The sequence below is a fragment of the Lissotriton vulgaris genome, chromosome 10 (genome assembly GCF_964263255.1).
Source record: "Lissotriton vulgaris chromosome 10, aLisVul1.2, whole genome shotgun sequence".
NCBI classification, from domain to species: domain Eukaryota; kingdom Metazoa; phylum Chordata; class Amphibia; order Caudata; family Salamandridae; genus Lissotriton; species Lissotriton vulgaris.
Window position 1 is genome coordinate 1,116,401,406 of NC_141698.1, and position 13,293 is coordinate 1,116,414,698.

Below are 13,293 nucleotides of genomic sequence, written 5' to 3' on the forward strand. Positions count from 1 at the left end.
ACAACCATTTTCTAAAATTGCTGATGAGTTCACCATAGGAGACAATACTGTGTTAAGAGTAGATAAGTTGATACCTCTTGCCAACATTCACATGAATCTGGTAAAGACTTTTCCTAATGGTAATTTGGGCACTCCTATCAACAAGAGAAGGGTTAGATCAGTGTATTAATGGCCTTCAATGGATGATGGTATTGAGTGAGAGGTCAAAGATGTGTGATCTGCATAATTCAGAGAAAAAAAAAACATGTTCTCACCCTTTGGTTCCTATTGCACTACCTGGTGGTCCTTGGAAGAAGATTGGCATAGATACGGAAGGACCTTTTAATTTTTTGCCACTGCACCATCAGTAGGTTTTTACAGTAGATGGCCTGAAGTATATTTTGCATCAGACCCATCTTCCAAGAAAGCTGTTGAATTTTTGAGGGATATGTTTTCCGTTTTACAGCATTTGATGGGTGAATCCTATGTTTCTCACCCTTGCTCCTGTCACCTACCTCATGAGGGGAAGAGATAACGGGGAGTGAGGATGCTTGTTATTGTCTCTCCTGTGGTGAAAATATCAAAAAAGGCAACTCTGTAAAATTGGAAACATTGTCTTCAAAAGACAGCTGCGTAATAAGTAACTCAAACAAATATATTTTTCTTGCAGGATTTCCTACCGTTTATTTCGACATTACATCGCCTTTGTTTACGCCATTGAGGAGATTAACAAGAATCCTGACCTTTTACCCAACATCACCCTGGGCTTTGAGGTATTTGATTCATATGTCAACGAGGCCAAAGCGACGCTGAGCACCATGGTCTTATTATCAGGGAGAGAGGATCCGGCCCCAGCCCCTAACTACAGCTGTCGGTCCAGAGGGGTCCTGGCTGCTGTCATTGGTGACATGTTACCACCCACATCTGTTGCTATAGCAACCATCACTGGGCTCTACAGGTACCTGCAGGTAGAGAGAAGATTACTTATATGACATGCTTTAACATTCTTTATGCTGATAACGAATGCACAGCACATGTATGTTTCCTTTTAGGCAACATGTATCAGGTTCAAATTCTTGAAAAGGCTTTCAGTGTGTTTGGAAATGCATGCCTCGGGATAGAGGGTGCTCTGTTCATTCACTTCCTCAGTAGATCTCATGAGTGCCCAGGAGATGATTCTTGTAGGAACAGCAAGGATTATATGTTGGGTTACCAGTTTTATGGTATTTATTTTCTTAATATTTCTGTTTGTATATATCCATATTTATTTTTTGGCCATTCCATTGATATGTATCCATACTTATTTTGTGTTTTGAGGATAAATGGAGTTATTTAATTGAGAAACATGCACTCATACATCAATGCGCGCCGCGTTGTAGTACGTAAAGCAGCCAAATATAACAAAACACTAAACCCGCATGTAAATATTAACATTACATGCAAATATATATATTAAGATATGCCTGTATGTAAGGACATTTCATCTGGTATTTTCATTTCCCATGCTGTCTATCTGCTCAGCTGTTGGCCTGGAATTAATGAAGGACACCATGGAGAGACGCTCAAAAGAAGCACTATGTTCTGTATTTTCCACTTTTAAAAATTGTTTTCTGTCTGTATTTATCTGTAAAAATCAGCCGTAATTATAAGAGAGGAAAGGGGAAGGAAGCCTCTAGAGTGGGTAGGTTTATAGATACTCACATTGGTCAGTGGGTGAATCTTGCAGTTTCATGAGGAGATGCAGTGCTCGTGAGCTCCAGCACCCTGTCCAGGAATATCCCACTGTCTTCCTTACATTTACTGAGGTCATTTTAACTAGGCATAAGGGTGCAGTGGTTGTGGGTGTTACAGGTAAAAATTAATTTTAGCTTTCTCGCTAATCCTGGCACACTTAATTTACCTGTAATTTCCCCTAATACAGTGCACTACATGTGCCCAAGCCCTGTAAATTAAATGCACTTATTGGCCTGCAGCACTGATTGTGCCACCCACACAAGTAGCACATTGAGCATGTCTCAGGCCTGTCACTGCACAGCCTGTGTGTGCAGTTTAGACTGCCACTTCAACTTGGTATTTAAAACCACTTGCCAAGTCTTAAACTCCCCTTTTATTACATATAGGTCACACCCTACGGTAGGACCTAGGTAGACCATACGGCAGGGTGCTATGTAAACTAAAAGGAAGGACATGTGCTTTTAAGCAATGCATGTCCTGGTAGTGAAAAACGCCCATACTCATGTTATACTACTGAGAGGCCTACCCCTCTCATTAGTTAACTTTGGGAATTCCTTATTACACTTAATAAGCTGTAATTCCTAACTAAGAGAAGGTAGAGATATAATTTGTAGTACCTCTGGAATGGTAATGACAAATTCTCTTTAATGTTGAAAGTGGATTTGTAGTTACCCTTCTGCAAATGCTACTTTTAGAACATTGGACATTTCACTTTGTGTATTCCCTCTAGACTGTCCCACACAAAGAAAGGTTGGGTGTGACTTCATGCATCTTCCTGGAAGGAAGGGAGACAGTGAGGAGCTGGACACAGCCTCACAATTGCACCTGAATAGTCTGTGCTCTGACCACCACAAAGATCGGCATAATCCCCTGAAGTGAGTCTGGAGCCACTGCAGGATGAAGGGACCTCTGTGTATTTCAAATACCCCCACTTCAAAGACACAACTGGGTATAAGTACTGGACCTCTGACCCTACCAACCCAGTACACTCCTAGAACTGAAACCACTTAATAAGAAGAAGGACTGTTGTGCTGAGGATTTCTGCTTGCTGCACTGCTGCTCTGGCAGACTGCTGCCCTGCTGTGTTCTATGTTGCCTGCTTGCTCCCTTAGACTGTCCAAGAGTGTCTTCAAAGGCTAGCTGAATAACCTCCTGTTTTTCAAAGACTCAGGGAGACCAAAGTCTTTAACCATGCTCTTGTATCTGGTTCATTGGCAGTGACGACAGGTGCTTGCTCCAGTGAAACCAGTGCATCCTTCTGTTGCAATGAGAAGAACTGATGCATTATTGCTGATCGGGAACAGAATCGGTGAATTGCAGTGAGGGCCTGAGCAGCGTCACCAGAACCGCCACCACTGAAGGATTGATGCATCTCTTCGTCTGGAGAACCCCACTGCAGCGCAGAGACCACTGCATCACCACCACCACGGAAGGACAATTGACGCAACCCTTAGACAAGCTTTGAGGAACTATGGGCATCAGAATCTATGCATCGTGGAACCAACGCTCATCTTTGGAAACCAGTGCATCGCCTTCAACGTGTGGAGTAAATCAAAGCATCTCCTTGACTGTGGGACTGACACTGACTCATTCCTTTACTGCATCCCGCATCCAAGGATTGAGGTTCTTTTGCTCAGCGGGCCCCACATGGGTCTTGTAGCTGGCCTGCGCTCCTTTGCAGTCAGCCTGATTCTTGGCTTTGTCCTGGTCCGGCGCAACCTATTAACTCTAAAGCCGCTATTTGCTTACAAGCGCTATTTTTGCATGTCATCTTTAAAAATGTATATCTCGACTTGTACTTATTGGATTTTTGCTGTTTTGGTCAGGTTTTATTTATAAAATTCTAATCTAACTTTCACACACATGGTAGTAGATTTACTTCAATGAAAAGGGCTTTACCCTCATAACAAGCATTGGTAGAGCCGATCAATCTCACTTTGCTTCTAGCAACAACCAGGAAAATAAAACTTACAAAGCAATAATGAAACCTTTGGGCCTTAAAGTGATGTGTAGCAGCTGACACGGGCTCCACAAAGTGTAATACTGGGTTCCATATATCATCACTCTATAACTCAGCCATGAGGCTAGTTTTCACATTATGATCGTAGCATCTTTGTGAGGCTTTCTAGGAGGGGAGAAGGCCGGAGAGCCAGTTTCCCCAAGCATTATTTCCAGCCCTTCCAGCATCCATTTCTGTGGTGTAACATGATTGGATCTAGGCCATTGTTAAAGGGGAATACATGCTCTCAAAGGTACAGTAAAGCAATGGCAGGGGAGCACATCTTGCACAGCAAACATTAGGAGGAACATAATGACCTTTGCTTTACCACCACGTGTTTCAGCTCTTAACAGAGTTGCTGGAAGAACAATAACTGTGTTACTAGCTGGGACAAGTGGTGGTTAACACCTTTTACTAATGCATCTAACCTGCCTCTCCAAGGCTCTTTATCTCATGCCTGTCAGGAAACAATCTGAAGTCTGTAAATGTTTATTAACTAATTTTTGGCTTTTCAATAAAGCTGCCTAATGAAGATAATGTGATGATCCAGAAACAAAAGTGATCCACAGGTGCAAGTTACTGACTTCTTGCGAAGGTACTCACACTACTTTCAAATAGACACAGTACGCTGATCAGGCACTTCTTACAACTTGACACATGACAGCTAAGCAGGACTTGGATGTATGGTAAGCAATGAATTTAAAGATGGCTGCAGCAGTTACACAGCTGTAAAGGGTTAAGCACAGGCTGTTCACTAAATTGAAACTGTGGTTTTCTAGAACCAGAGAGAAGCCACTCATGTTTCCCATGTAACTCTCTGAATGCCTCATATAGGCAAGGTCATGGCTTTGCACTGTGGGATTTGTAGTCCTGATTTATAAATTGGTAAGCAGAACTACAAGACCCAGAATGATAAGAAAAGCCTGGACCGGATGAATGCATCATGCATGGAACTGGGAAACTGGAGAATCCAAAGAAAGAACAACATTCTTAGTGACAAGATGTTGTCTGGAAAGGGAAATATGGAAGAGGGAGGGCACTGTGCATATAAATCATGCACAGTCTGCAGGACTGGAATGTCAACATTATCCCTTCCCTCACTAAGCCTGCGGTAGTCACATGGCCAACAAACAGTGAACTGGTCCTCATAAAGTTAACTCTGAACCATCATACCCCCAACTTGGGGGGTCGAATACCCTATTCTTCAGGGGTGGCAGCCAATATCTGAGCAGTGAATAGTGGCTAAACACTTAACACAAGGGGAAGCTAAATATACCTGGTGCTCGCAGTGAAGATAGATGAGCTGCAAGTGAAGAAAATTAGAGTCTTGGGGACAGATTTACTAACATTTGACGCAGCACAAAGCAGCAAAAAAACTTGCTGCGCTGATTGGCATCAAATAGAAAGGGCAGCAATGCACCGTGTCTACTAAGATATGGTTCACTCCTGCTCTCTATCTCTGCTGGCGCAACTAGTGACCGCCTAGCACGAACACAGGCATCCATGCACAGTGGTGCAAGGGTGTCTGGGTTGCAGACAGGTTTGTTTTTGTGCATGAAGGGACACCTTTCTGCATAAAAGAATCCTCTGAGGATTTCTCATCTTTCTAACTGTGCTGCAAAATGCAGCACAGGTACAATTAGGAATAAATGAGCAGAAATAAAGATATTTCTCATTGTTACGCCTCCCCTGGAAAGGCACAGATTTCTCACACTATAGTTAGTAAGTTTAGGAATGAGATAAAAGCCATGAGTGGATGCATGGGAACAACCATGCCTTCTCAGTGCAAATTATCGCAAGGCAGCAGCCTGTGTTCCCATGCCTTACCCCAGATTTACTATGCCACACAGAGCCATGTAAGACCACGCATAGTAAATCTAACTTAACTGACTCTTGCCCATGCAACGCCTAAGGGCAATACAAGTCCTTAGTACATATGGCCTTGGACACTAGGGGGGCAGCTCTCAATTAATATAGCTTGGCTAATTTTATTGGGGGCCAGAAACAGCACATAATAATGAGCACTGGTAAGTCACTGGGGCTGGCAACAAGGTTCTATCACATGAAAGCATAGGACCGGATTTATCACTGGATTGCAATGTCCTTGCATCACACACAAGGTGTTGAAAGGGCAACAAAATCCTTAAGTCATAATTACAAAGCCACGCAAGGCCACCGTGGCTTGGTAAGTTAGCAGTAATACAAGGGAGCGAAATTTGTGTTTCCAAGCATCCACCAATGTGTTTTGGAGCATTCCAGGATTTACCACGATTGGTAACCATCAGATGCATCACGATTGTATGCCTTCCCGGCAGAGCTACAACAAGGAAAACTATCTATATTTCTCCTTCTTGTTTCATCTTTATAAGTGTGCTGCTTTCTGCACTACTCTTAGAAAGAGAAAAATGCCTTAAAGGATAGTTCTTACGAAGGAAGGTGCCTCTTCCTGCCCAAAAACAATGCTGCCTGCAACACAGGTGCCCTTACATCTGGGCGCAAGGGTGCCTGCAATAGTGCAGCGCAGAGAGAGAGCAAGGATGAGGCATATGTAAAAAGCTAGATATGGTGCAATACTGCCCTCTTCATGTGTCACAGCAAAGCAAGTTGTTTTGCTGCATCAAACAATGATAAACCTGCTCCTAAATTTCTGCATACCTGTGCTTCCGTGGGTTGGCACTAACCCAGGGCAAAGCACTACACTACGCCCGAGCAGTGTGCGAAGTTTCCGCTACTTCGCACTATGCGAATTGCACGTAGCACAGTGCAAACACGCATAGCGTGGCGTAGTTCAGCAGTTATTTTTTGTTTGCTCGCGGTTCTCAACGTCAAGTTGGCGACCGCGAGCAAGCAAAATGACATCCCGGCGAGTCTTTTTCCTCGTTCGCGATCAGCAACATCGAGTTGCCGATCGCGATCGTGGAAAATAAACCTCCCGGCAAGCTTCTCAACGTGGGAAGGTCAGGTTTCTCATTGTGAGTGGTCGCGTATGATCGCGACCGCTCGCGAGGAGTAACTACAAGTTCACGTTGAGAAAGCTGCCGCTCGAGTAAATATCTACTCGAGCGGCAGAAAACTACAGCTCGCATTGTGCAAGATGCTGTTTTCAATGATTGCACAGTGCCAGATGCTTGTTCGCACTGTGCAATCATTGAAAACAGCTTCTTGCACAGTGCGAAGAGGCTACTACGCAGTTCGCATAGTGCTATACGTAGCTTGCGTAGTGCGATGTGCACTTCGCGTAGATATGCGTAGCGCTACTTCGCGAACTACGCCCAGGGTTAGTTGGTAGAAAAACTGACACTCTCATCATGCACTGCTTATGACCTCATATATTACCTTGGGCACAGTGGCATTAATTAATAATATGAACAGTCTAGTACTTTAAATGTAATGAGTTATGTCATTAATTATGTATATAGAGCAGGTACCTACAAGAAGAGAGCATGATGGGTTAACCTATTCTATCTGTACCTCCAATGGCCTGCACCTAATTGACTGTCTCCACTGAAGATACTTGGATACAGCACAGACAACTAGTTGTGAAGATTCTGAACGAAGAAGCTGTGTAGCAGCCTCTAAATGACGACAGCCAAGTTGCTTTCACAATGGAATTATCCATGCTTTCCTAGGGCGAGTGTAGACAGGGCCAAATAAACTAAAGCATGGTAGTGTTTCATCTGTCATTTGACAGACCGGACATACAATGGTTGTAGGAGTTGGTTGATTCCATTTTGCTAATGAAGACAATGTTGGTAAAGTGCCATAGCGAAATTTAAGGTAGCTGAAGGATTGATAAAATCCAAAAAAGACTCAAATTGAAACTCAGGTTTAAAATCAAAGAAGAAGGAAATAAGCGACCCCTCGGGCACATACTGGAACTCAGTAAGGTGGATATAGTTTCAAAATGTGTTCCTAAGTGTTGCCTTGGATGAACAAATTGTGAATCCTGGAAGAGACCAGTGGTCACCAAGTTGTACCAGTAGTTCCCAGACATAGGATAACCACTTGATTGTTCCTGAGCTATCCAAAGATACAACATCGTCCAATGCTCCATGATAATCATCCAGTTCTAGGGAGTATTTTACCCTTCTCCAATAAAGTAGAGGCCTCACTTGTGTCTCATGTATCAATGAGTTAAGACCCATATCACGTCTATGCGGTAATAGCGGAGTGTTTTTTGGGACTTTTTAGTTATTGCTCTCAATATTGTATTCTCAGCCAACCCATACTTGTTCAGCCTTGAAATGAATCATACATCTGCCCGCACAGGGCACTAGCTTCAGCTTTGGCTCTGTACACCTTAAGTGCAGGAGAAATACACCTGGTTCAAGATTTTTTGTAGTGTCCTAGATTTGTGGCAGAATGCTGAGTGAGATTTCAGCTGCTCTTCCCTGCCTGGGTTGCCCATGACATAGATCTAGATTGCTTAATTCTCAGATAATTTAACTTGCATACCCTGTCCAAGGGAAAACCCCCCAGTATAATTAATCACCCCTAAATGTTTTGTGGTGGCTAAGGGGCATGACCTTTGTCCTAGAGTGATTTATTACAAGCCCTTGTTCAGTACAAAAGTCTTCAAATGTATTCAACAGAAGCGAAAAGCCACTGGGAGTCGTTCATATCAGGAGAGTATCATCGGCAAATGATAGGAGAGGAACTGTATGGCCACCCAGGCTAGGAGCATCATTCAAGGCGTCCTCTACATGATGTGTCACATACTTAAGATACAGTGGAAAACAGGATGGAGAAAGGATACAGCCTTGCCGTAATCCTTTCAGGATGTCAATTTGATTAGTCAACTTCCTTACCCAGCCCCATCTCCCGTAAGCATAATTGTCCTGGTGAAGACGGGACCAGTATATCCAGAATATCAGGTGGGACCCCACTTCTCTTTAAGACAGCCCATAAGGTGGCTCTAGGGACTAGGTTTAACCCCGACTTTAGGTCTAAGAAGACAAGATAAAGATGCGCCTTTTGTATGACAACAATTTTCCAGTAGATTAGTAAAGGTAGAATGACCTGGTCAATATTACTAATCCCTTGTCTGAATCTTGCCTGCAGTGGGGAGAGAACCTGGTGATCTTCAATCTAGAAGTCCAGCTTTGTGAGTAGTTATCTGGCAAATAGTTTATATACGAGTGTATGACGATACGTTTTGGTTTACCCATTCAGTTTGGCAGCAGGTGGCGCTGTTTAGCTGTGCAAGCTGCAGAGGCAGAAGCAGCAGAGGAGCAGAGGAGCAGGCAGTGAGCAGCGAGCAGCGAGTGGAGCCGAGGGAACCTGAACCTGAACCCTGAGCCTGCATAGGAGCCCCGAGCCTGAGCCTGAGCCTGGGGCACCCGAGCGTGAGCTCCCGAGCGTGAGCTTGAGCGAGGTGAGGAGCAGCAAGTAGCAAGGGAGCAGAGGTGGGCAGCAATAGCGGTGAGGAGCCCGGTGAGGAGCCCAGGGAGCCCGAGGTTTTAGCTAGTCCGTGGCTCACCTGCCACACAGCTCCACCGTCACGCTGCGGCCCCGCCTTGACATTTAAGGAGGCATCGTGTGGAGTGTTGTGCGAGCGGTGTGAGACCTGTAATCTGTGGCCCTTGCAGACACTTCAGCTCCAGCTCTCCTCCTAGCACTCTCCTGGTCTTCTCCTGATTACCGCCCCTGTGCAGTCTGGGACTTGTAGTTTGTATTTGAAATGTCCCCATAGTTGGAAGGGAGAGAGAAGAGAGAAGAGATAGAAGAGGTGGATAGAAGAGGCGTACGAATAACAAACGCGGGGGAGACGCTGATAGGGGCATAGGGGGACCACTATGAGGTCAGGGAAAGAAAGAAGACCTCCAACAAGGCAACGGACAAAACGGAAAAGGAACAACGCATCAATGAGCTTAGAGACAGCGGGAGAGAACAAGCGACCAGTCAGCAGCCACAAGGACTCTAGCAACCCCTCGAGCACCCCCAATTCACTGGATGACAACCAAAAAGCCAGCAATCCTGGCACAGAAGAGGGGCTACTAACGAACTCAGCCCACACTCCCACTCCAACCTCAACTTCAACTTCAACATCAACTTCACCTCTAGATCAATCCACAAGTAATAAAAATAACAAAAGGAAACACTCTAAAGACTTAATCAACCTAGCAGATCAGCCAGCGAAAACGCAGTACAATTATCAACCGAAAATTTACACAAAATTTGCCTTTCTAAAAAATCCAGGAAACGTGATCTTCTCGTCAAATGACTCGGTTACAGGCCTTCAAACCCCCTTGCCACCAGTTGATACAAACAACCCTCGCCTACAATCTCAAATCTCACTGTAGCTTTAATACACACGCCATCAAACCCAAAAGAGTCCACGGCAAACATCAAAAGCATAGCGGGGGCAGGAGAACAATGGAGACAAGATTACATCCACCTTACGACACAAGAAAGCGCAGCCAGTTACACCTCAAAAATAGAGGAAGAAAACCAGGCAATAAGCCAATCCAGTCCTCCGCTGAAGAAAGAAAAACTGGGCACTTGTGTCCTAGAGCTGGTAGAGTCACAGGGTCACCCTAGTAACCACGAATAAAACGGTATGTCACCTTCAACAATCTCTCTTTCACTCATCCGGCCGCTAGGGGAAGAAGTAAAACATGACCAAGAAACAGCATTGGCTCGAGGTAACGAAGGCAGCCATCAAGCCGAACCAAAACCTCAAGATAAAATCAATGCCCATGGAACCCAGGGAGTGAAAATAGAACCTGCAAACTCCTCTCCAATAAAGGCGGACGAGATTTCACCCTCCCTAGATAGGGACATGACCTTCTTGGAACATCAAGAATGGATCGAACTTGAGGCAGCATACAACACAAAGGACCCCGCAAACAACATCAGCAAAGAGAGTCTAACTTATCCCAATGTGGGGGCAAGGGATACTACTGACACCTTTTGGGTAACCTTACTCAATACTATCCAACTGTCCTCAACAGCACTCCAGTATCAATCTGATAAATTAGATCTACAATTAATTGTACTGCAAAGGCTGGCAGAGGCCACAATGGGGATCGATAGAAAACTCGCAGATCTCAATGGCCTTATAAAAAGAGGACAAGAGTCAGTAAAACTATCCCAGATCGGAAGAACGGACTGTGTCTGCTCTCCTATCATTGACAAATTATCATCATTACCCACTATGTTGGGTAATCTTCTGGAGGACATAAAATTAAACACCACAAAGTTCCTCACAACAAAGGAAAGGCCTGCCACACCACTTCATAACAAAAGCCCACAAGGGACCGACAACAACCCAAACAAAGCCAGAACGCAATGGTGTCAACAACCAAAATCCAACACTTCAATAGAAGAGTCCCCCCATAATATCTCAACAAGAAAACACGTCGAGCAAGCGGGCAGCTCAATGAATGGGCGCACTCGACGCAAACTAAAAAGAAAGGGCAGGAACAGGAAGCAAGTTGATGTAGTCTGTACAGAAGAGAATCGTCAGCTAATTACATTGGAGGGCCCTGATTCGCCAATATCAAATAAGCATCACAGTACAGAAGTGAACCGCCAGCCAAGCACGCTGGGGGGGAGTGTACCGCTAGAAGCAAACAAGCGCCACTCCAGCGCTTCACCTCAACTTAAAAAATCCACTGACGCACAGACGCAAGCCGGAGAGGGCATGCGATCCCCATCCTTCCCAAAAGAGAAAACTCACAAACAGACAGAGGAACTCCCCTCTGGCCAAACAAAAAACTCAACAACTAACAACTCATCAGAACCGACACACAAAGGCCATAGCGATAGCCAAACAGCAACAAAGCAATGGACCTGGGCGGTCGGAAAACAGGCCCATGATGACCCTGTTAAAGCTACAACAAAAGGCACAACCACCGACCTCCTAACCACCACCACTCACAAAAACATTAAGACCATCAGCAGTGAGACAAAGGGGGACCCTACGACATCAAACATCACTAAAACAGAAAGCGGCCAGCCTAAAGACCAACTCTGGTGGGTAAATTTCAATCAAAACCTTACAATACCCACTAGTCAACATTCAAAAGGGCCAAGCGAACTGGCGAGACAGTCACAGCATACACTACAGCCCATAGAGGAACCTGACATAATTCTCTTTATTCCCGAACTTAAATCCAGAGGAAGAGTGGACACTTTAAACAGGGGTAACATACTGAAGCTGATCAACTCAATCGACAACCTAAAAAATATACAGACCACAGACCTGCTTGAACTTGAATTTCTTCCAGCTTCTCACACATGTGGTAATGAAACAACAAAGACCAGATGGGCAACACAAGACGTTGCAAATTCAATTATGGAGGAAACACTTAGATTCTCCCAGTGGGGAATTAAGTTAGAAGTGGAAATCAGGCCCGCTTACCCGACTCTGCTTCTTGAAGAAATTAAACAAGAACGCCCTAAAATGACCAAATCAATCCTGAAAGGTGCACGGAGCCACTCACCGGGGCCGGGTACACATCAGCCACCCCTCCAACACCCAAGCTTCTCCCAGCTAGAACCACATAGAGCACAAATATTAACAGGTACCATACTGGGTGCAGACACTAATTGACGAAGAACATCAGTCTCAACCGTCAACCCTACAGCCACTCCCAAAATAAAAATATGTAACTGGAACATCAATGGCCTTCTAGACAAACTGGAGGACCCCGAGATCTTAAATTATTTAAGATCCTTCGATCTGATCCTCCTTCAGGAAACATGGGAAACAAATGACATCCCACTACAAGGCTTCACAACTCAAACGCACCCGGCAATCAGAAGCTCTCAATATGGTCACAGTTCAGGAGGCTTGGCAATCTTTGCCTCAACATCAACAATCGGGGCAACGGAAACGATAAAAGTAAGCCTCACTCCTCCAAACATGATACAGGCGCTATCAGTAACAATCACAAACAACCAGGCAACCGAACAGCTGTTCATTATCAATGTATACATACACCCAAAGCATAGACATTTGGGCTCCAGAGAACTTACCAAAGAACTGACAAGACTCATGGTGGACAGGGAAATGGAGAACACACTAGTGGCAGGAGATTTTAACCTTCACCTGTTTGAAATCAAACCAGTAGACGAAATGATCAAGGAAATGGACACCGTTTGGGCCATCCCAAGCCAAACAACTCCGTTTCCCAACAAACACATAAAAACCTCAATCGAACTACTGAAAGACCTTGAGCAGCTAAACCTTAGAGTCCTTAATGGACGATTTAAAGACAACATCCCACCAGCACCAACACACTTCTCCACAAGTACGACTTCTCACCTTGATTACATGCTGCTGACACTCCCGCTGTATGGAAAAATCAGTTCGTTCAAGATCGGGGAAAGTGCTTCAAGCGATCACCAGCCTTTAGAAGCCACACTAGGCGTGTCTAGCGAGAATAAAATCATGGTCAATTGTAACATTATTACAGAATACACTGCCAATTACAAACGAATAAGGTGTAAGACCACAGAGATCGAGGAACTATCAACTAGTGCAAAAACAATCATGCAACGGGCATCCTGCTCAAACAGAAATCCGCTAGACGCCTGGGAAGGCTTTACAACAGAACTGGGAGCCAAACATGCTA

General features: G+C 44.7%; 1 protein-coding gene across 1 annotated transcript in view; it reads left to right on the forward strand.

The window, feature by feature from the left end:
* Nucleotides 1-671: 671 nt before the first annotated feature.
* Nucleotides 672-13,293, forward strand: part of LOC147689418 (vomeronasal type-2 receptor 26-like) — a 551,196-nt gene continuing 538,574 nt past the window's right edge. The window contains exon 1 of the mRNA XM_086940097.1: nucleotides 672-947. Within this exon, the coding sequence (XP_086796223.1) occupies nucleotides 798-947 (150 nt within the window). The 5' untranslated portion in view covers nucleotides 672-797. The remainder of the gene's footprint in view (nucleotides 948-13,293) is intronic.